Raw genomic sequence first — 25573 nt, 5'->3', positions numbered from 1 at the left:
GGGGTACTCTGTCCCACACAGTTTTGTGGGGACTCATCTGGGATCCTATGGTTTTTTTTCAAAGATATGATTAGGGTTCTGATAAAGGGACAGGCGCTTGTTGAGAGATTTTTCTCCAATAGTTCACAGGATTGGACTTCCAACCTCCCTCTCTGTGAAGTATCAACCCAAGGAGATGGAACTCAGTAAAAACAGAAAGTGAAAAATCTCCAAAAAAGCCCAGTGGTCCACAAGAGGTCAGGCAATTAATCCGCACATAACCCAGAAGTAAGCACTAAATGTGAGCCCTACTCTTGGACTGTCCGTAGGCTAAAGGGGGAACCCAGGGATTGCCAGAGTCCTGCTAAGGTTTAGTGATCCAAAGAAAGGGTGTCTAGGAAGCTAAAAGGAAGTCCTGATGAATGGCACAGAGGAGGAGCGCTCTTAGTGACTACTTGATGGGGGCAATCTCACCAGACTTGTTGATCAGAGTGGAGAAGTTGGTTCTGAGTTTTACAGGATCATTATTAAATTGGAGCTGCTCTCCATAGAAAGGAAGCTTTTAGCAGAATGGGGAAGGAGCAGTCCAAGCCCAAATTTTCTGAGCAAAAATCTAAAATACCACCAGGTAGCCAGCTACAAAATTGGAATAAATTACCAAAATATGAAGGTAAAGATAAAAATAAAATGATGAAAATATTGCTATCTTTTGGGAAGAGGGACGATTTGGCCAAAATACAGGTCTTCTGAAGATTGGGTATGTCAGAAGCTAAACTTGTTTATAAATAGAAAAGATCTTCTAAATCCAGAGGAAGTAGTTTATGAAAACCTCTGGTTACCCGAGGCTCCTCTCTTCCTTTCATAAAGAAAGGGGAAGGCAGAAGAGGAATAGGTCCACCACACCCATAGACTCTGCTTCTCCTCCTCTACTGCTCCACCCTCAACCCCTTCCAAGCAATCCCACCAGAGGACTTGTTAACTCCCTCCACCTCTTCCCATATACCTCTGAGGATGGAAATAGAACAACTCAAAAAGGATCTAGTAAATTTCCCGATCCCTGATGCATCTATACCTGGGGCTCATATGTACCCACTAAAACGGGTGCCCTTAACTCAAACAAGGGCGGGGGAGTTAGGGTTTGTTAATAAACCCCTTAGCAATACTGAGAGTGTCTAAAGAAAAATTACAATTTGTGGAAAGAGAAGTAAAATACTAAGTTACCTTATCAATGAAGGAAAAAAGAAATTTTCTTAAGTAGAAGGGATATTGCAAAAATATCCTTGACACAAGACTAGGAGGATAGTGCATAGAGGAAAGAGAGTCTTTCTCCCCCTCCCTTCTCCCCACCCCTTCCCTAACTGCAGAAGGGATACATGGGATAAGAGGGAGAGAAAGAAAAAATATTTAGTTCAATAAAATTTGTTTTTTGAGATAGGACAGTAAAAGCAGTTTTAAAGGAGCTCTAATCAAGGCCCACTTAAAATGGATATATAAATTGTAATCTCTTTGCCCTGACTGTGTTAACAGAAGATTTAAGAGTTTAGGAACTTTAGAATAACAGAAAAGCAGTTCCCTGCTACTTTAAAAACTCTGGCAACAAACAGCCGGCTTTTGAGTTATCTAGAATCAGACTTTTGAGGGCCCTGTCTGCCAAAAAGCTGACACCTTAACCTTTCCCGGCTCACAAGAGAAATGGTTTGTGTGAATTAGAAAATAACCAAATGGCAATTCAGTTTGGGACATTTAATTAGAATTTAGGAATCTCATGAACTAAAATTAAGTAAATTTTAATATCTGTGCTATATCAATTTTAAGAATTGTCTTGTTTTGGGGACACTGATACATTGTTGGTGGAATTGTGAATATATCAGGTCATTCTAGAGAGTGATTTGGAACTATGCTCAAAAAATTATCAAACTGTGCATACCCTTTGATCCAGCAGTGTTAGTACTGGGATTATATCCCAAAGAGATCTTAAAGAAAGGAAAGAGACCTGTATGTGCAAGAATGTTTGTGGTAGCCCTCTTTGTAGTGGCTAAAACTGGAAACTGAGTGGATGCCCATCAACTGGAGAATGGTTGAATAAATTATGGTATATGAATGTTATGGAATATTATTGTTGTGTAAGAAATGACCAGCAGGATGATTTCAGAAAGGCCTGGAGAGACTTACATGAACTGAGGCTGAGTAAAATGAGCAGGATCAGGAGATCATTATATACTTGAACAACAATACTATATGATGATCAATTCTGACGAACGTGGCTCTCTTCAACAATAAGATGAACCAAATCAGTACCATTTGTTCAATAATGAATAGAACCAGCTACACCCAGTGAAAGAACTCTGGGGAATGAGTGTGACCACTACATAGCATTTCCAATCCCTCTGTTTTTGTCTCCTTGCATTTTTCATTTCCTTCACAGGTTAATTGTACATTATTTCAAAGTCTGATTCTTCTTGTGCATCAAAATAACAGTATGGGTATGTATACATATATTGTATTTAACATATACTTTAACATATTTAATATGTATTATTCTATCTGCCATCTGGGGGAGGTGATGGAGGTAAGAGAAAAATTGGAACAAAAAGTTTTGCAATTGTCAATGCTGAAAAATTACTCGTGCATATATCTTGTAAATAAAAAGCTATTTTTAAAAATTGTCTTGTTTTTTTCCCCTACAACAAAGGGGAAACTTATTTAAAGGAATAAAAATCCTCTCTAAGAACTTACAAAGCTGCAATATCTTAGAGACGGAATAAATTGAACAACTAAAAGATGAAGTAATGTTTATTTAGCTTCCTAATTCCCTTTTATAATATTTTATAAATGTAATTTAGGAAATTAGGTATTTTCACCTTTGCTAGAAAATTAAGAGGAAAATTTCAGCTATTTGGTTATTAGGAAGATTCTAAAATTGTTAACCAAGTTATTTGGAGTTATTGTCATCATGTTAAATCTAAAATTGACAATTACTGTGGCAATTACTGGAACAAGAGATATGAAATGAAAGCCTTCAAATATGATGGTATACAGCACTTTTCCCCCTTTTCACAGAGTGGGAAGAGGTATCAAACAGCCCAGCCCATAAAAACACTAAGAATGATTAGGGAAGGCAACAAGCAAGCTCAGCCCTTTCCTGGGTTTTCCTCAGCATCAACTCCCCTTAATTTGTAAGCTTGCCAGTTTTCTTGAAACCATCAAGGTCATCAGCACTGAAAAATGAGCCTATTAGGATGTATAATTCCTAAACAAGGAATGTTTTTTACTGAAAAATCTTTAAGTTTGTTTAACAATGGATCCTTTACCAACAGGATGAGTTTAAACATGTAAAAACATGTTAAATAAGATCTATGTGTGCAAGTCCTAGGAAACTTTTAAAAATAATGTATCTAGCCCTAAGTTGCATTTGAATTTGTTATTAGAGATAAAATCTCTTCTATAACTGATATTATTTTGAGTTTTGAATTTAATTGCCTGATCATTAAGTCAGTAACTCACTATTCGAGAAAAATGCTGTAAATTACTCAGAGGAAGCCTTCCTGAGCTATCCCTAGGTGGATGTCTTATCTGACTAAGCTCATTGCTCAAGGTTGGATCCTTCTGACTCAGTTTCTCAGTTCCCACCTGATTATTCCTGAATTTGGCTATGAGGTACAACTGTTACTGCATTACTGGTTGTCAAAGAGCTATGCTTTATCCTGTCATATATATGCTCTCAGACTGAAGTTTTAAGAACCTTTGACACTATTATAATCATGTCCCTGTTTTTTCCTCTTATAAAGTAAATTTTGTTAATCAGAGCAAGTGATCAGAAGAATCCATGAGTTCAATACAAGTATCCCAGGAAACACAAAAAGGTTTTCTACCTTAGATCTTAAAAGATGCTTTCTTTTACATACCACAGCATAAAGACTCATATTTTCTTTTTGCCTTTGAGGGAGCAAATCCAGGGGAATGTATTAACTTGAACGGTCATGTTCATAACATGGAGGTAGCTTAGGGCTTATGTAACAGCCCTACATATTTGGACAGGCATTGGCTGTCCAATATATAAATGATATCTGGGTCTGCAGCCCAACTCAAGAGGCTTCTTTGGCTGCAGCCATAAAAATCCTTAACTTTCTGATCTCCTGGGATGATGATTTCTTTGTCACATTGCTGATCAATCCATTCATTAACTCCCACCTCCTGTAATCTTATCATTCCCTGAACCTGCCTCAAAGAAACAACTGTGAACTTTTCTGGTCATGGCTAGATTGTAGACTTCTCAAAGAAATTTAGTATCTTTGGGGTGACCCTTCTGCTGGAGAGCAGTGGCTACCATAGCTCTCTTAATTGAGGAAGCCTCTAAGCTCACCCTCAATCAGCCATTGGAAGTTCTAACTCCCTATCAGGTTCAGAGCATTTTTGTTCTCACCAGAGCTTTAAAAATGGATTAAGGAATTAGAGTGAACATCTACACTGACTCCAAATATGCCTTTCATGTTTTGCATGATCATGGGGCTATATGAAAAGAAAGGTGATTTTGACAGCAAAAATAAATAAATCCCCCATTAAACATGCAGGGGAAATTCTACAATTATTACAAGCTGTCCATGGACCTAGAAAGGATTCTGTTGTGTTTTGTAAAGGATATCAGAAGAGGGATTCATTTTAGACCTAAGGAAACAGGTTTGCAGATTCAGCTGCCTATGTTGCTGCCTGTTTGCCCCTGACCATGTCACCTTTAATTCCTCAACTCCCCAACTTCTATACTCTTGATATAGCCTCAGAAACTTGCTACTCTTGCTAAAGAAAGGGGGTTCACCCTTTCTCCTTCTGGGTGGTTTCAAACACCTTCAGGCCAACTTTTAATCCCAGAAGCTAGTCAGTGGATTCTCTTTGGGCTACACTAAGCTACTCACTTGGAGTAAAAAAATATGTTCTCCAATCCCTTGTAAAACCTATATTCACTGGTCACAAACTAGGAGAAACAATCAAATAGATCTGTCAAGCCTGTCAAGTTTGTGTCCAAATAAATCCTGAAAGGGCTTTTAAACTAACCCCCCAAATCCTGAAGCCCATCTGGAGGAGGGTTTCATACTCAGGGCAAGACTGGCAGATAGATTTTACACATGTCCCCTTGAAGGGACTTCAAACTGCTTATGGTTTTTGTTGACAACTTTATTAACTGGGTAAAAGCCTTCTCTTGCAGGACTGAAAAGGCTAGGAGTTTTTGCTAAAGGAATTCATATCCACTTATAATTTCCACTCTGTCTGTCATCCTCTCTACCCAATTCTTAATGCCTTTTAAACATTATGGTGCTTTCATCCTAGACCACCTAAGCACTCCTTTCACTGTGTATAATGCCGCTCTATCCATTGCCCCTACTCGTTTGAAGAGACAGACAAAAACAGGGATTTGAGGGAAATGTTCTTTGGTATTTACCCTAGGAAAAGCTGTCTGGATGTGAAATATTCATGATAGCCTCATGTACCTCCCCCTAAGTTTTCCTCTGGAGGGGTTCCCAGTAGCCCCCATACTAATTCCACTTTATTTTTTTTTTCTTTTTCACTTACTTGTGAGAGTTGTTTCTTCCAGATTTCAAACCATGAAATTTCAATGACTTGGTCAACCCAAATATCACTTGATAACTCATTCTGACACTCAGCATCTCCTGGATGTTGCTGCTGCCACCACCTTCAAATCACATGTCTCCCCTCCTCAGTCTGGACCCCTTATCAGCTCTACACTCCTTACAGCCTGAAACAGCTCAAGAAGATGAGACTTTCATTCCTTTATCCCAAATGAATTTGGGTCTCGGCTGCTTGAGGTGGGAATGATGGGATTCAGCTTCTAGGGGAGATGTGGCAGTGGCCCTGAGATCATTGGGTCTTTTTTTTTTTTTTAAGCCATAATTTATGTTAATTTATTATGGTGCCTTCAAGGTAATCATCTGTGTGTTCAAACAAATATATCCTGCTTTGAGTCATTGATATCTCTAAGACAATGACAATATTTTAATTTACCCTATTTTCTTTTCTTTTTTTTTTTTTATAACTTTTTATTGATAGAACCCATGCCAGGGTAATTTTTTTTTTTTACAACATTATCCCTTGCATTCACTCCTGTTCCGATTTTTCTCCTCCCTCCCTCTATCCCCTCCCCTAAATGGCAAGCAGTCCTTTACATGTTGAATAGGTTACAGTATATCCTAGATACAATATATGTGTGCAGAACTGAACAGTTTTCTTGTTGCACAGGGAGAATTGAATTCAGAAGGTAGAAATAACCCGGGAAGAAAAACAAAAATGCAAGCAGTTTATATTCATTTCCCAGTGTTCTTTCTTTGGGTGTAGCTGCTTCTGTCCATCTTTGATCTGAATTAACTCTCTTTATTGAAGAGATCCACTTCCATCAGAATATATCCTCAAACAGTATCGTTAGTGAGGTATATAATGGAGATCATTGGGTCTTGACAGTACTGTAGTTCCACAAATAATGCTGCTGTTAGATACTAATCTGTTGGTTTGTGATGGCGTGGTTCCTAAGACAAATGGTGTGTCACTCTTCTGTTTCCACTTCTTGACCATAAAATTCAATATTCAGGGAAATAAAAAAATTGGCATATCGGTGACATGAGGCACATATTTCTCTGCCCTTTTCCTATAAATTTGTTTCTCCTGGTTTGTTTGTTTTTTCTTTTTCTAAATCCTTTTGGATCATAGCTTGTTTCAATTGATATTACAATTGCAACAAGCTTTGCCCCTTAGACTCAGAAATGGGTTCAGGCCTGCAAATTCTTTTTAAGATACTTCACGATGCTGGTTTGTGATCTCCAATCTTTTGGGATCTCCTTAAAAGAAGTATATGTAGAGAGATATACATATCTATCTACCCATCTATCTATATACACATATATGTCTCCTTATAATATGTATACAGAGAGAGAGAGAGAGAGAGACATACACACACATACACGCACACATTTCTCACCAACATGAGAGATACAAATGGATGGGGAGATATCTTGGTCTCCCGAAAGGATAATCCAGACACATGGGCCAGCCATTTAGTTACAGGATGGAAGTTGGGGTTATAGAATATCACTAATCAAACTGCCAAAACCTTGGATCTATTAGCAGACCAAATGACTCAAACTAGAGAAGCTGTATTACAGCACAGCCTAATGTTAGATTACCTCCTAGTTGGGGAAGGTAGGTCTGTGGGAAATTAAATGTCAACTTACTGTATGAAAATCAATGACATCAAAAATATTAGGAAATTAGCTCATGTCTTTGTACAGACTTGTTTTCCCCCATCACTCTTTAATGCATTCTGGTGGTCCAGGTTTGGTGGGAATCGATGGAAGCAAATCCTTTGGTTTTTGTTTATTGTTCTGTTGTTATAGTTCTACCCACTTGTTTGCCTCATATGATATAACTAATCATGAGGACAGTTCAAAATTCTTTTTTTTTTTTTTTTTTGCTGAGGCAATTGGGGTTAAGTGACTTACCCAGAGTCACACAGCTAGGAAGTGTTAAGTGTCTGAGATCACATTTGAACTCAGGTCCTCCTGACTTCAGGGCTGATGATACTACTACACCAATTAGCTGCCTCCAGTTCAAAATTCTTTAGCTAAAATAGTCTCAATAAAGGCTTCTGCCAACATAAGGATGCTAGTCTTGAATAGACAAGGGTGGATTCCTATAGATACTGAAGAAACTGGAGAATGGGGATAACATGGAGGCCTTAGCAGAATAGATGTATCAAGATTGGTATGAGAAATCTTCAGGAGAATATCAATAAGAGGAGGGATTGAATGGAATAAATGAAGATTTATCAGAAGACTGTAGGGTAAAGTAGAGCAGACCTTAGGCCTAAGTTTCTGGAAGTCCCTTAATTCCTGTGAAACAGAATCTGCATGGCACATGAGCAATGCTCTTGCCAAAGAAGGAAACAATGCTGTACATTGGTCAACAGCCTCTTCCATGTTCCTGAAGAAGTTAGTCCATTCAATGAATTTAAAAAATAGGATAAGAGACGGGCCCATACTTTTTCGGCTATATAACCCAGCTTCTGATTCTGTACTGTGCCACGCCCTACTGGACTGCTTAGTGAATATGCTGGCCTGCTTCTTGCAAGAACCTAAGGCTTTCTGTTTGTACCTAGAGATGCCTCCCAGTAGTCAATTTGGGAAAGAGCTGGGGGGGGGAGGGATCTAGTACTCCATCCCACACATGACCATTGAAACTTTTCTTAAAAGCAGAGAAGGAACATAAGGAAATTTAGAAAGAAGCACAAAGAAGTGGGGTCTAGTCTTCATTGCCAGATCAAAAACTGCACATCATTCTGGAGCTTGACCCAAGCATAAGCCCCACCCCCACTCTAACCCCCCCAACTTACACAATGAAGTTATTGAAATGAGCAAACCAAGGAAAACATCAAATACTTAGACTTAAAAGATACCTTGGGGTAAAGCCTGAGGAAGAGAGCCATCCCACAACCCCCACAAGACTAAATAAATGCCTGGAAGAAATGAAATGAAAGGGTAAAAAAAAAAAAAAAAATGAAATAGCTGGGAAAGAGAACAAGAAAGAATTTCAAAGATTCCATCTAAAAGGTACTGCATGCTCCTGACCTACAACGAGTTAGCCCAGCTGAATCTGTAGAATCCTTGATCCCATAGCCTTCCCATTCCTAATTTTGTGAGACCTCATTTGCTTTCAACCTCAAAGTTAATAGAACTGATCAAGAGTTGTTTGTTTTTTATACTTTTTAATAACTTTTATTTTCACTGTCTGTTAGACATTTCCTGGATATCCTCCCTACTCAGTAATTCTATTTCTAAATTGGACATTCTGACTCTGGTCAGTAAACTTAAAAAAAAAAAAAAATACTTGGTTAGCTACATTTCAACATAATTAGTTTCCTTTTTATTTAGTTTACAACTAGTTTCCTAGTTGTTTGCATAGTTATTTTTTCCATTAAAACTTGACTTTCTTAAGTATTAGAATTCTTACAAGGGGCTAAGCTACGATAGAGATAATATCTAATTTAGCATGGTACTTTAACAGTTCTCTAGTTCACTAACATACTTAGTACTTATTAGAGTTCACATCTTTCACACCTTCAAGATTCACACTGTTAGAATCCTAGTGTTAACTCAATGGAATTGATACAACATTGGTTCACACATTAGAGCAAATACTTACAAGGTGTTAAGTCACTAATATTGATAGAAACAATGCTTAAATTAACACCTTTGAGAGTTCCCAATTAGCTCACACATTGGAGTTCACAAGTTCAGGAGATTCACAAGTCAGAAACCCATAATCCCACACTCTCAGAGGAAGAGTCAATCTTTGAGTTTACACCTTTAAAAGAGCATAAAAACAGCTGAGCTCAGTCAGTCAGTCAGTCAGTTGAAAAGATTGAAGGGGGAGAGTCTTCAGAGGGAGCTGGAGGCAACAAAAGACAACTTGCAAGAGCTCTTGGAAGCAAGGAGGGAGAGAGGCCTATAAGAAAGCTAACCAGGCCCAAGGAGAGAGATAAGACTTGGAAGGAGAAAATAAACATTTGAATTTTATCAGCTGGCTACATTTGAAGTGATTATTACTTTGAATTGAAACTAAGACTGCTTCCAGAAAACCTCCCCAAGAAACCTGATCCCACAGAGAACCATCATATTATATTTTAAAGAAGAACATTACACACACCTTTAAGAGAGCATATATAAGATAGGAGCCTCAACCAGGATTGAATCCAGGAGATTCACAAGTCAGAAGACACAAGCCCACTCTTGGAGGCCGAGTCAGATTCATTCCATATTCCACCTTTGTGTTGGCTAGAAATTCAGAGGGAGCTAGAGGATGAAGCTGGAGAGGCAAAGGACTAGCGGCAAGAGCTCTCAGAACCCAGGAGAGAGATAGACTTCTAAGAAAGCTAATCAGGCCCAAATAAGGAGACAATACTTGAAAGAGAAAATAAAGGATTTGGACTTCTGGCTGCATCTGGGGTATTTACTGAAGTGAAACTAAAGCTGCTCTCAGAAGCTCCCCAAGAAACCTGCTCCAGAGAACATTATATTTTAGAGAAGAATACTCCATTTGAGAGCATGAACTGTTTTGTTTTGTTTTGCGCCATTTTTTGTATCCCCAGGGTTTATCCCAGTGCATGATGCAGTGGTCAGATGGCCTAATGAATAAAATGTTTGATTTGAAGTCAATAAAATACATTTGAATTCATCTTCAGATACATCCTAGCTATGTGGAGTAAGGCAAGACATTTATCTTCCAGCTACCTCAGTTTCCCCATATGTTACATGGGAAAGATAACAGCACCTATTTCCCAGGGTTGTTAAAATAATGAAATAATACATATGAAGTGTATTTCTTTACAAATCTTCTAGTGATACCTAAGTGCTAGTTATTGTTGAAATGCATGTTTACTAGACATTGGAATCCTGTATACTTTATATTTCTAAGAGGAAGTCCATGGGCTTCACTAGCCTGCTGAAGGGTTCCATGACAAACATATATAAAAAAGGTTCAAAATCCCTAATAACTGGCAAACAACTAAAAAATAAATATGAACAATACATTCACAGGAAAAAAGAGTGATTGTAATATATATGGTCAATTTTAAAGGATGTTACTTAACTCATTTTCCCCAATTGCTAAAAATCCTGGGGAACCCCAAGATATTGCAAGCCAGCACGATTTAGCAAAATGTAAACCCACCCTCCAAATCTGCTTTAAACCAATCACAGTCCTTGTTTAGTTTGCATCATTGCACCTTATGTAACCAATTGCATTAAAATACTGTTGTGAATATCAGATGCATCTTTGCTTATTGAAGAATCATTAATCTCTTTTTATTGGCAAGGTATTACCTTTGCTAACAAAGTGATCATGTTCCAAAAAAAAAAAAAAAAAAAAAAGCATAATTCAGCCTATTGTTCAGTTGTGTCTGACTTTTCATGATTCCATTTGGGATTTTCTTAGCAAAGATTCCAGAGAGGTTTGCCATTTCCTTCCCCAGTTCATTTTATAGATTAGGAATTGAAACAAACAGGGGTAAGTAACTTGCCCAGGGTCATATAGTTAGTAAGTATCTGATGAGGACAGATGTGAAATCAGAAAGATGAGTCTTCTTAGTCTTAAGATCTGGCATTCTATCCAGTGTACAATTTAGCTGCCCTATAATTCACTCTAGCTAGCAAGTTTGCTAGCACTAAAGCCCTCCAGGCATTTTTTTAAAAATTAACAATGAACTGTGCTTCTCAAGAGCTAGAGATATTTAAAAAAAGGAATTTTCTGTCTTCAAAAAGGTTATCATTTAAGTAGTTTGAGGAAAAAGGAAATAATTTTTGAAACAGCTACTTAAATTTTTAATAATAAATACAATCATAGACAAATATGTACTAACAACATATAGTTAAAAGTATTTAAATTAAGCTTTCTTAATCAGTTTCACTATCATTTTATTTTACCAAAAGCATAAGAAAGATACCTTGACTGTAATTTGAAACTAAAAATACACCTGTAGAAAAACCCATAAATAAATTTGCAACACTAGAGTATAATTTGAAATTAAAACCATAGGGTGCCTAGTACTTCAAGTTGTGCAAATTGTTCCCTTTATTTTGACATTTACTAGCTATGTGCTGGGAGACTAGTTACTTAACTAATATCTGCTTAGATACATCTCCTTGGAATTTGTCTACTAAAGTCTATATATGTTGTGATCTGTGTTGCTGGAGGGAGTTTCCACATGGGAGTTCTGTTATAAAAATGTTAGAACTATTTGAGCTTATTGGATAGGAAATAACCTTTGGAATTTGGGGGCCTATTGTGTTCAAAGAAATCTAGTGAGAATGGTCAGAAGAGACTGAAGATCAGTGTGATGGTGTTATGGAAAGAGCCCCAAACTGGAATTTAGAAAACCTTTTTTCTAGTCCTGACTCTGCTCCTTATAACAAAGTATAGTTTCCCAAAAGACTTGATTGACACAACACTTTAACAGCAGTAGCAGCAGCAGCAGCAGCAGCAGCAGCATTTATATGTGGCACTTTTAAGTTTTGCACAGAATTTGACATGTTATGTCATTTGATTCACATAACTACCCTGGGAATTAAATGCTCCTATTGTCCCCATTTTTACAAATGCAGAAATTGAAGTTAGGAAAGGATTAAATGATTTGTCTTAGGTCACATTGCCGTAAGGCAAGATTTGAACTTATATCTTACTGGATCCAAGTCATGTTGAATGTCACCATTAAGATCCATGAAGTGAATTCTCTCACAACTAAAAATACCAATATTCTTATTATCATCATCATTTTCATCATAAACAACTACTCCATCCAAACCCTGCAATTTTTCCACACTATATCATAACATTTCCAGGACAGTACAGCTTCTAAGTACATGAACACATTTGGGACACCCCATATATTATCACAGAGTATTATTTTGAAAATCTTGGTTTGTAGCAGTCTAAAAAGCATGAAATCAGATTTGTAAAACAAAATTTCCAAGTATCTGTCCCGACAGCAATTCCTATTGTTTGCCCATTCTCTATATGAATCCTTCACTCATCACTTTGGAATCCTCCCCTTCATTCTTGTAACCCACCTTCTTAGTAACCAAAGACCACAATATGCAGAATATGGAACCACTACTTTTAGCAGCCCAAACTACCTGATAACAGAAAAATTCTAATACACTCTTAAGAGAAAGTTTGCAAGATTATGATTAAAAAGTTATATGAAGCCAAGAGTCATAGAGGGTGGCTTATTAAGCCAATATCTAGTGTTATTAAGAGAACAACATAGTAAAAAAAAAAAAAAAAGAAGAGGATGTAGGGCTTAAGAGACAACAAAGGAATGGAATCTTATCCATCACCTACTTTATCCTACTAAAAATTATGTAGGCAAATTATTGTCTTGCCCAGATAACATTCTCCATTAGGCATCTATTTCCAACCAGTGCTTGTCTCAAAGATAATGCTTTTATTTTCCTTTTCTAGGAGAAATATTTAAGGGATATGAGTTGAGTTCAACCGCCTTTTTTAAATCATTGAATTTTAGAAATGGAATGGATCTTTAAGACCACCAGGTACAATTCTGTCATTTTCCAGATGAAGAGACTAAAGACCCAAAGAAATTAAAATTGTTTCCCCAAGGTCATAAGATCATAACAGAACTAGAACAAAGATTGGCTAATTCCAGTTTGGGACTCTTTCCATAACAGCATCACACTGATCTTCAGTCTCTTTTGACCATTCTCACTAGATTTCTTTGAAAACAATAGATCCCCAAATTCCAAAGGCTGTTTCCCATCCAACAGGCTCAAACAGTTCTAATACTTTTAAATAACAATTAATGTGAAGAACTCCCAATATAGAAACTCTCTCCATCAATACAGGTGACAACCTACATAGGCTTTAGTAGACAAATTTCAGAGATATGCCTAAGAAAGTATTAACTAAGTGACTTGTATCCCTAGTAAGTGTCAAAAGTATGATTTAAAAACTTCATCCACCTAATTTCAAGTCTAGTACTTGACTCACTATATATGCTGGCTCTTCCATATAAACTATACAAAATTATATTAACAAGAAATCCTTTCCAGCAATTTCAAGTAATATCCCAAAAAGCTACTGAATACAATAATGCCATTACTAGGCCTAGTTTCTAAACCCATCAAGAAAAACAAGACAAGGACTCACAGAATTATCCAGTATCTTTTCTTGTGGGGAAAAAGAAATGGAAATGAAGGGGATGCCCCATAATTTGGGGAAAGGTTAAATACATTGTGGATTTGGGATGTAATAGATTAAGATATAAGAAATTATGAAAGAGGCAGTCATGAGAAATCTGGGGAGACTTGTATGAACTGATTCAGTAAAATAAGCAGAATCAGACAGCAACTTAAAAATAACAATCTAAAGGGAAAACAACATTGAAAGATATAAGAACTCTGATCAGGTCTAAAGAGACTTGAAATGATGGATGCTACCTACCCACCTCCTGATAGGGAGGAGATAAGCTCAAGACATAGAATGAGACATATTAGACATGACCAATTTTGATTTTTACTAACTATGCACATTTGTTACAAGAGGCTGATTTCAAAACAATAAAGAGGCAATAGAGAAAGCAAGTTTATTAAATGTAAAAAATGGAGGAAAAAATATTAAAATATGACAAAAATATAAATTTACAGTTTGTCCATCCAGATTTATTTCACAAAGCTATTTCACAACTTTTATTTTCTAGACACACTACTATTAACTATGGCCTCAAACTCAACTTTTGATCCTGCATGTCTTTATCTTTCCATACCTGGAATGCATTCCCTGCTTATTTTTTTCTCTCAGAAATCTTGAGCTTGCCCACTTCAATGATCAACTGACGAGACTCTGATTTGTTATCATTTGACATAAGAAAAAGAATTGAGAAAATAAAGGGTTAAATATCACTCTAAATGTGTTATGCAATATTCATTTTTAAAAGAATTTTTTAAATTAAGCATTTTGTCCTTTGTCCCATTTTCCCCCTTACATAAAAAAAAAAAAAAAAGAAAGAAAAAAAGAAAACCTTTTCAACAAACATAGCTAAAAAAAAATTTTCCCACATTGGGTATTCAAAAATGCATTTCATGCTTACATATTTCAGTCCAATGTGCTATATTTATTTTTTAAAAATCAGATGATAAATTGCTTTAGCAAGATACCACAAAGTAAAATAAACCCACAAAAGCCATTACATTTTCTGTATACCACAAAAACCAGGAGAAAAAAATAAAAAATAAATATCATTTATGAAAATGATAAAATGTATTAAATGGTCAGATATTCAATAGGCAGCCATATCAATTAAGGCACACACCACAAGATTTGTGGTCATACAACTATGAAACAAATTTTTAATAGAAATATTATGCCTTTATATATTTTTAACATTTTTTAAAGTTTCCAACAGTCATTATTGTAAGATTTTGTGTTCTAATTTTTTTTTCTGCCTTCCTCTCTTACACCCCCTTCTCCCCAAGACAGCAAGCAATCTGATTTAGGTTATATATGTACAATCACTTCAAATGTACTTCCCTGATTGTCATGTTGTACAAGAAAAATCAGACAAAGGGGAGTGGGGGGAGGATGGAGAGGAAGAATTACAAAAAAGAAAAAAAAAAACAAAAAAAGGTAAAAATACTATGCTTCAATCCACATGAGTCTCCATAATTATCTCTCTGGATGAAGATGGTATTTTCCATCCCAAGTAATTGTTTTCAATCATCAAATTGCTGTGAAGAGCCAGGTTCATCACAGTTGATAGATTATTGCTGTTATTGTGTACAATGTTCTCTTGGCTCTGCTCACTTCATTCAGCATCAATTCATTTAAGTCTCTCCAGGCTTTTCTGAAATCAACCTGCTTATTATTTCTTATAGAACAATAACATTTCTTTACATTCATATACTGTAACTTATTCAGCTATTCCCTACTCCACTCAATAGTCAAGTAATGACTGATAAAATAAACTGTGGTATAAAAATATAAAATATATTATAACAGTATAAGAAATGACAGAGACAGGTGATACAGTGGATAGAACATCAAGCCTGGAATAAGGAAATCTCATTTTCTTGAGTTCAAATCTGACCTTAAAGACACTTAGTAGTTGTATTACCCTGGGCAATTCATTTAAACCTATTTCCTCAATTTCCTCATCTGGAATGATGGAATGAGCTGAAGGAAATGGCAAACCAAATAAGTGTCTTTTCCAAGAAAATTCCAAATGGGTCATGAAGAATCAGACACAAATTAAAATAACTGAACAGCAACTACCTACATGAATTCTGAACTGGCTTCACACCGTATGATTACAGTAAGAAAATATTACAATACACAATATTACACTCTTGCTTCACTGAGAAGCAACAAAAAGTATAAGGTGGTCAGAGGGAGTTCAGCACAAACTTGACTTATCAGAAAAGCTAGCAAGGGCAGATACTCACTGAGTGGTATCCTGGGAAAGGATTCTAGATTACTTAAAATTCTTTCTGTCTCTGAGGTCTTTTAACCAACCCTTTCCATGTCCATATACTTGACTTTGCTAAATTAAAGAGACATATAAACAGACACAGACATATATATATATATATATGTTATAACAGACACTATATTTGGTGACTTTATATGCAAAAGAGAGGATAGGAAAAATGTTAATACATCATTAAAAAAATGGGAGTAAGAGTCCAAAGGTTTATACCTCATAAAAAAGCTTTACACGTATATATCACAAATCCCTTCCCTCAAGGAAAAAAAGTTGAAAGATACTATATATTCATTCCAAATACCAAAAAGAACTACAAAAAAAGAAAAGAAAAAAAGAAAAAGAAATGTGTCATATTTTTAAAGTAGTAACAGATGACTGCTGAGTCATTTATGAAATCAATTGTTTTTATTCAAGTCACAGGTTTGTTTCAAGTGAAATTCAAAAATCAACACCAAATTAGATAACTTGATTCCCAAAATATCTAAAAGAAAAAAGGATAGCAAGTACTTGTGGAAAAAAACTACAAAACATATCATAACTGATAAAATTAAAAGGTGCTCAAATTAATGTCAGTTCACTATTGCCCATTTTACCTACTTTCCCAACTCTACAAAATCTATAATAGAATAATCTAGACACAGGTTGAGGTCTTTTGTGATAAAGGGGATGCAGTGTGATACAGGGTAATAGTGTTGAACATGGAATCAAAGAACCTGAGTTCAAATTTTAACTCCTTTATTTTTGATCTTGGTATGATATCTTGAAACAAGTCAGTTAACCTTTAAGCCTGTTGTCATCACAGTCATCTCCATTCCTTCTACCTATTAGTGAATTTCCATACCTGCACCTGCTATATACTCTCTCCTCTCTGCCCCATCTTGATCACTTGGTGAACTAGTTCAATTTTACACTGTCCTTTTCTCTACAGCACCTTGCCTCTTTTCCCTTATCCTGCTGTAGATCTTGGCTAGGCTAACCTCAGCTTTCTATCACTCCCACCAATGATTACTTTCATTCCTTCCTGTTCTCATACAGACGATGTTTTCTGTTCTTCATATGTATATCAAAATAATTCACCTTCGCTTTGGTATCAAAAGAAATTTAAACAACAAAAAAAAGCCTCTTAAAACCCAGTAAAGAATGTAAATGTCTTTTTCCTGCCTATCTTTTATCACTTTACATTTTCAAAGTGGAAAAAAAAACTAGCAAAGTGTTTTTACAATCATTTTCTTGGTAATATTGTTTCTGTTCCTAACAAACTATCACCACCACCCCTAAAAAGTCTAAATTATACTGGTCACACTAAATTATATCATACACACACATATACAAAATATACTAGAGCATAGTAAATTATAAATTATACTGTTGACTTCTAAACCAAAACTATCTTCACTTGGGATGTCTAGATTAGGGGGAGGGGGGAGAGAGGGGTTAAAGTGCAAATCTGGTGATAGTTATTAAAAAAAACAGACACATCTTATAATTACACAAGTAATTAATTTTCACTTTGATAAGGGCCCCATTATAACCTGTCTTTTTCTTCCATCACTCCCACCGTCAAGTACAGCACAGTTTATAGTTGTCAATATCCGCTTTTTTCTCTTTAAATGGCCAGAAATTGACACGGTCATTTTCAGCTCCTACTTACAAGCCCCATTCACCTTCCTCCCTCCTCCCTACCTCCTTCAGAATCCGTCAGCGTTCCCTCGGTTCCCTATGGAACGTCCGGGAGCAGGACTGAACGGACTCGGACGCCCCCCCCGGCGGTAAAGCAAACGTTTCCGCCCTTCTTTCTCCTTCGAGGGGCGGAAAGAAAGAAGAGACAGAGGCTGGGAAACCCGGGCGTGGCCCCGGCCTAGGCCCAGGCTCGGGGGCGCGCGCGCTGCCGCGTACCTGAATCACGCCGTGCTGGAAGAGGGCGCTGTGCACGCAGCCCGGGACCTGCCCCTCCACCTCTAAGGAGCCGTCCTGGCTTCGCAGAAACCAGCTGCCAGCCAAACTGAAGCTGGCGGAGTACGGCCGGCTGTTCCCGGGCGCAGCTACCGCCAGCAGCAGCAATAGCAGGAGGCGGCACTGGCATTTCGGGCACTGTGGCCCGGACAGCATCCCAGACACTTGCGCAGCAAGCTGGAGAAGCGAGTGGACAGTCAGAAGCCAACGAGAACTCTACTGACCCTCCCGGCCAGGCCCGAGGTCAGCTGAACTGAGGCTACATAACCGCCTTTCAAAGTTTTTTTGCGCAACTCAGAAGGAAGCCTGAGACACATTTGAGTAAAGGCGCATGCGCTTTGCTGGGCCAATTATCTCAGAGAAGTTGCCCACTCCCTCAGCCTGGCCTTTATGGCCTGGACTTCTTTCCCAGTATGAAGAAGCCCAAGGTCCTTCCCAAAATAATACTCTTAAATGCATACAATATTTTGAAATCAGTTCTGTCTGTTGTGTTTAAGATTAAGGGAGTGGCTTGCCATTTCCTGCTCCAGTTCGTTTGACAGATGCGGCAACTGCGGCAGAGTTGAGTGACTTGCTCCGACAACACAGCTAGTTTTCTAAAGACACATTTGAACTCAGGAAGATGAGTGTTCCTGACGTAAAAGCCTGGCACTAAGTGTGTAGACTATTCAAAATAGTCAAAAAACTCCTGAAGAGTGATGCTGAGCTACTAGGCAAATGCCCGAAGTGTCAATTTAGGCAAAACTTTTTACATTCAAGTAAATGTTTTCATCCTACTATTGTCTATGAACTTTAAAAAAATGAATTGTCAGTTGATGCAGTTTGCTCTTTCTAATGTTGGAAATATCCTGGCAGGTTTGTTGATTGTCTTTCTTTCTAGACGAGAAACACATTATCAGGAAGGAAATGTCCTGACTTGAAAGTGAATGGATTTAAGTGAGAGCAAGGCCAAGTCACCAGCTTCACACTCTCTGGAGTCATCTGGAATCAAAGGCAAGATATCAGTAAGACTGAAGATGGCCCAAATGCTTCTGGGCTGGTGTGAACAATTTGAAGGACTGGGTTTGTTCACTTAGGGAACTAGAGGTGAATGAAGACAGCAGGGAGAGAAAAAGATGGCATGGAGGAAAGTGATTTCAGGGAAAGAAAAAAATACAACCAAATAGACCTAGAACAGGGTGTGGGGGGAGTAGTAAGGGTCACTGGGTTACATCAGTTGATCAGTTTATTGTTGTTAATCAGTTATTTTCAGTTGCCTGTTACTCTGCATTTTCTTGACAATTTGCTGGAGTAGTTTACCATTTCCTTCTCTAGCTCATTTGACAGATAAGGAAACTGAAGCAAAAAAGATTAAGTGACTTGCCCAGGGTCACATATCTAGTGAGTGAGTGAAGCCAGATTTGAACTCAGGCTTGATCCCAAGATAGTGGCCCCAATCATTTATTAAAAACCCACTATTTGCCAAACACAAAGAATGAAATAATCCCTATTGTGCTTACATTCTAAAGGGGGAGACCAGTGGCCATATATAAATATATGCAGAATAAGAAGGAAGAGATAATAAAGATAGTTAAATCTAAAGTGGTTAAAGTGGTTGGGAAGTAAAGGCAATAGAAGTTGAGATGATCAGAAAAGGCTTCCTAGAGAAAATGTCATTAAACTGCTTCCCAACCATATGTTCCCCAATCTGCTTCTCTCTTCCTTTCCAGCCCCCAATTTCACGCATCCAAATGTAACAGGGTAGACCCAGCATTTCAGAAAGCTGGAAAAGAGATTGGAATGTTTTTATTTTTCAAATTACATCTTATACAACTGTTTTGTTTTGTACAATTGGAGCCAGCAAGTTCACTAGGGCCAATTGTTAAATTTTGTCTGAACTTTCACACCTGAGAAATTGGCAAACCTTATAAATCAAAACGTATCATTTTGATCTAGACTTGTAAAAGCAATGGAGAATAATAAGGTCCCGAATGGTTATGTTGGACTGAGAAAAATTCCCTGAGGCAAGCAAGGAGAAGATTGTGATATAGATCAGTTTAGTTTCTTGGTCCCATCCTCTGGGGAGATCATCCAGTCAGAAATCTAGGTTTTGTCAAACTCCTGAGGCTCATCCTCTGTAGGGGTTTCCAGCAATCTCACTTTGCCATCTTGTGTCAAAAATCCTACTCATGTCCCTGAGGTTAAATTTCCCCTATAAAATCATGCCTTTGCTGCTGTCTTCCTTTGGGTTAACCTTCCTTCTAGTCATACCTCCCCCATGCCATGTGGAGTCTCTCCTAACTCCTCTTCTCAACCCCACTTGTCCTCCTTACAACTAGCTAACTCCTTGAGTCCCTTTCAGGATTTAACCTGCCAGCTAAGGACATGCCTTAATCTCATGGGGTTGCTCCCTTTTCTCCTGGGTAATTGTGAGTTCTGCTGAAGAACTTGTCTTTCATAAGCTCTCCCAATCTATTTCATATTTACCATTCATGCTATCTGCTGTATTCCTTCATTTTGCCAATAATAGTAATAATTGTCAGTAAATAAATCTACCTTTTGTCAAAGAGAATGGCCATTGTGAATTCTTCATATGACTGAACCCCAATTTTTGTTGCCTACCATTGGTGTCTGCATCATTCACATCAAATAATAGCTAAATAGTGTATATTAAACATAAATGTGTAAGGCACATTCCCACTCCACTCCCAGTCTGTAGTTGATGTAGGATCCTTTCCATTTGATATATTTATTTTGCAGTTAAGGGCAGGGGACATTAGGAGAATCTAAACTTAAAATGCTATTAGATTTCTATTAAATGAACTATTAACTTTGTTTTGTGAATAAAAAATTTTATTGATAGTTTTTATTTTTATATTAACTACATTTCCAGTATATTCCTTCCTTTCCCCTTTTATCAGAGAGCCTTTATAACAAAAATAACAAAGAAAAAAAAAAACTCAACAAAACCAACCAGTACATCAAGAATGACATTATATACAATGTTCTGGACCCTCCTGATTCTACAAAGAAGGAAAAAAGGTACATTCTCATATCTCTTCTTTGGGGCCAAGTTTGATATTTAACACAGTATTTAGTTTCGTTTTTTGTTGTTGATATTTACATTTTGTAGGCAAAATTATTTTCCCGGTCCATCTTACTTCACTTTGCATAATCATGTAAGTCTTCCCATACTTCTCAATATTCTTCAATCATATTTTTCATATTCATCATTTCTTACAGCACAATAGTATTCCATTTACATTTACATACAACAATTTGTTTAATCATTCCCTGATCAAAGGGCATCTGCTTTGTTTCTAATTCTTTACTAGTACAAAAAATTCTGAAATAAACATTTTGGTGTACAGGAGACCTTCCTTTTAATCAATGACTCCTTTCAGGTACCGTATGCACTAGCAATCAGCTCTCAAAAGGAATGGCCATTTTAGTCACTTTATTGTAATTCTAAATTATTTTCCAGAATAAATATATAGTTCCAGCAACAGTGTACTAGTATCCTAGTCTTTCAATATCCTTATAATATTATTTCCATCATTTGCAACATTTGCCGATTTACTTAGAATAAAGTGAAAACTTTATCTCATAGAGAAAATAGAAAAACACAAATGGGATTTTAAAAAACATAAAATTTTTATAAAAGATCTGAAATTTTACATAAAGCATACTTTTGACCCTTTCCAAACTATTGAAATATTTAAGGAAAAATATGATGACAATATTGAAAAGGGGGAAAGGCAGTATACATTTATAAGTGCCATGTAGACCTAAGTACTGTAATTAAATGAACTTGAGTTCAATTTTTTCTTTTAGAGATTTGAAACTTCAATATGTCTAAGTATACTCAAAGTATTTGGGCTTTTTTGCGTAAGCCACAAATAACTAAATTATTGATAAATTAGGAAGAATCAAATAATAAAATAAAATTTTCTACAAAATAAAAGTTTCTAATATATGCTAATGTAAAGGAGATGGACTGGGCATCTTCTTTCCTCTCTATCAACTTGAGTATATCTCACTGCCCATATGATATCTATAATGGTTAGATAATTGACAATTGATTGAGTTCTAAGAACTGAAGTACTCCACAGACAGTTGTATGGCTGGGTCTCAGGCAAATTTGTCCTAGGAGCAGCCTTCATGCACTGGTCAGTAAAAAGGAAGATACATCTCAGCCTTTCTGCAGACAGACCAAGATAGGAAAGGAAATGAGGAGTGAGAGTATTAAGTGGCCTCTTCCATACAGGAATTGGTCATTGTTTCCTTGGGGCACAAACTCATGGAGATTGAATGAGCTTGGCCGACATGGCCTGAATAGAGATCCTGAGAATGGAGTTTTCAAGCCCCAAAATTGGGAATATCTGCGGCCCTGATTACAGAAGCAAACGACAAACATACTGACCCTCTGATCCTTCTAACCCATGGCTCTAATAAGTGAGGTATTTGGATATTGTATGTCCAGTGGTGAATACTGGTGTCTCTCTACTGTAGGAGACTGGGAGGATATTGTACTTGTACCTACACATAAAGATCTGAAGCTTTTTTCCTCCATTCTGATGTGGAAATATTCATCATTACCTTGGTGCAGATCTATAAATGCAGCCAAGGGTTTTAAAAATGCACAACTATCCACATATATTTCAAAACCAATCGTAACTTTGTCTCATGTCCCAATTTCACCTGGAGTTTTATCCAGGAAAACATTTCTCTTCCATCCCTTTTTAAATGAACTATTAGGGGCAACTAGGTGGTACACTGGATAAAGAACCAGCCCTGAAGTCCAGAGGGCCTGAGTTCAAATTTGGCCTCAGACACTTAACACTTCCTAGCTGTGTGACCCTGGGCAAGTGGGTTAATCCCAAATGCCTCAGCAAAAAATAAAACTTAAAAAAAATTTTTTTTAAACGATTAATGCTCTTTTTAGGAAAACATTACTATAATTGCCCTTTGATTTCCCCCTCTACTTTCCAGTTCAAAAGAACCCTCCCTTGTAACAAATAAGAATTGTAAAATAAACAAATTATCACAGCAGCTATGTTCAAAAATGTGATGCTTCATTTCAAAATCTATACTACTCTCTGAGAGGTAGGAGTGCATTACTCAGTTTTCTAAAGACTTTCAGTGTAATTTTATCTTATATGATCACAACCATGATGTGAATTGTTTTCCTGCACTGAATCATGAAGATACCACAAAGAGAAGACAATTAAGCTTTGCATTGTTGCTATCATGTACTGCTTTGATCTTAAGCATTTCCTATGTAGTATCTCTCACAACCAGTAGATGCTATGTGCCTATTCTTCCCCCAATGCTCTTTTTTGTGAGTACTTGAAGAATACTGAATCTGAAGTTAGGCTGATTTGTCTTCCTGAGTCCAAATCCAATCTCGGATACTTATTGTGTGACTCTGGATATGTCAATTAGCCCTGTCTACCTCGATTTTCTCATCTGTCAAATGAGCTGGAGAAGGAAATGGCAAACCATTCCAGTATCTTTGCCAAGAAAACCCCAAATAAGGTCATGAAGATTTGGACATGACTGACATATGACTAAACAAAACAAAACAAAACAAAAAAACCAAGTTTATGGGGGGAATGGTTTGAAGCTTCTAATATTGCTATGTCATTTTTGCAAATGTATTTGCTTTAACTAATTGTTTCTTCTGGCTGTCTAGTAAAAGCAAATATACAAGTAGAAACTGTTGAGTTATATTGTTAGACCCTTGAACTTGGGAAGCTACCCCACCATGGAACAGTTTCAGTTAGGGAAAGAGAAAACTACACAGAAAAACAAAAGGTACCCCCAAACCCCATAAATTTCCCTTATAAATCACTCATATTTTAGTATTGTCGGGTAAATCATAGATCTTTATTAGACCCACATTGTCATAATCAGTTACTATCACAGTGAAGAGGGGAGAGGATGGCAAGATTCATGACCCTTGCTTCCCCAAGCTACTATTTCTTTTGCTAGAAGGGATTCTTAATTTCTCAAATTAGCATCTTCAGGAAACCTTCCTTTTCTCAGGACAAGAAAGGCCTTCAGACTCTTAAACTTGAGGTTTTTAATTTGCGGTTGCTTAGGAGGAAATTCTCAAGACTGATGTTATCCAGGAAATCTATCTTCTATAGCAACAGTATAGTCTGGGATTATTTAGGAACCTCTTTTGGCACAAGCAAAGTTCTATTTCTGATATTAGGAGATGTTCCCTCCTTTTGAGGGTTTCCCAACATGTTAATTTATAGAGCAAGATTTTATCTATTTATTACTCCTTCATTCAAATCTGAATTATGGGATCTTTGATCTTTTAAGTGTAATTAGATGAGGGGAATGAAAGTATGGAACTGGAATGCTTCATGATTTGTCCAAACTTTGGTAGAGGGATAGTCACCTATGATGCTAGGTGCTATTGGTTATCAGGGCCCAAGAAGACATTTACTACAGAATTATTACTGGGGAAAGAGTAGGTAACCTTAAGCAAGGGAGAGTGATTGTTATGGCATAAATACCAATTAACTGGCTAGCACCAGAATAGCCCAAATGAAGGTTCAAAAATCCTACAAAAATTTTTTATCCTTATTCATTCACTCACACATCTATTTGTCCAACCATTCATTAATGTGCTTTTGGCTTATGATTCCACATGAAAAATACTCAATTCTGTAGGGGCAACTGGGGACTAAACTTCCAATAGTAAGTCAAATAGCATTTATTAACTGCCTGCTATGTGGCAAAGCCCTATGCAAAGCAAAAAAACAGACCCAACTCACAAGGGCCTGCAATGTAGTGGAAACAATATGTAAACCACTATGAACATAAGACATAATGCAGAACAAATTATGAAGATAATTTCAGAAAGAAGGCACTTGCATGAAGGGGGGACTAGGAAAGGCTTCTTGCAGAAGTTGGGATTTTACCTGAGACTTGAAGGAAGCCAGGAAAACTAGAGACAAGGAGGGAGAACATTTCAAAAATGAGGGAAAGCCAGTAAAATGTGAAGAGCTAGGAGATGTAGTGTTTTGTGTGAGGAGCTGCAGTGCCAATGTTGCAAGACATCAAGAGTCTTACTGGAGGGAAGGAAGGTTTGAAAAAGTGGAAGGGCAGGAAGAGACAAGATTCCAAAGGAGTTTAAGAGCCAGAAGATTTCTATCTAACCCTAGAGATAAAAGAAAGCCATTGGATTATTGAATAGGGATGTGATCTGGTCACACCTGAATTTAAGAAAAAAATCACTTTAATAACTAAGTAGAAGACTGGAGTATAGATTCTTGATACAGGCAGACTCACCAGCAGGCTAGATGTTGGGGGCAAGGAGGGCCTATACCAGAGTGGTGGCAGTGTTAAAGAAGAGAAGCGTCTTAAAATATACTGGATAGAATAAATAGGACTTAGAACAAAGTAGTCAAAGATGATATCCAGCAAGTCTGGTTGACTAGGGAAGATTGTGATTCCTCTGACAGTAATGGGGAAGAAGTTGGGTAAAGAGTAAGGTGTGTCAGGAAAAATCATAAATTCAATACTGAAAACTAAGTTTGTACGAGATATTTAATAAGTATTTAGGAGAGATTAGGGCTGGAAAAAGATATTTGA

General features: G+C 37.0%; 1 protein-coding gene across 3 annotated transcripts in view; it reads right to left on the bottom strand.

The window, feature by feature from the left end:
- MANBA (mannosidase beta) overlaps positions 1 to 20677 on the bottom strand; it is a 118838-nt gene extending 98161 nt beyond the window's left edge. The window contains exon 1 of one of the 3 annotated variants that reach the window (XM_051964179.1): positions 17927 to 20677. In XM_051964179.1, the coding sequence (XP_051820139.1) occupies positions 17927 to 18139 (213 nt within the window). In that variant the 5' untranslated portion in view covers positions 18140 to 20677. The remainder of the gene's footprint in view (positions 1 to 17926) is intronic. The other 2 variants (XM_051964178.1, XM_051964177.1) reach the window with 2 other exon arrangements.
- Between the last annotated feature and the right edge of the window lie 4896 nt (positions 20678 to 25573).

This window comes from Antechinus flavipes, chromosome 6 (genome assembly GCF_016432865.1).
Source record: "Antechinus flavipes isolate AdamAnt ecotype Samford, QLD, Australia chromosome 6, AdamAnt_v2, whole genome shotgun sequence".
NCBI classification, from domain to species: domain Eukaryota; kingdom Metazoa; phylum Chordata; class Mammalia; order Dasyuromorphia; family Dasyuridae; genus Antechinus; species Antechinus flavipes.
This window is presented reverse-complemented; position numbering and strand designations above follow the sequence as displayed.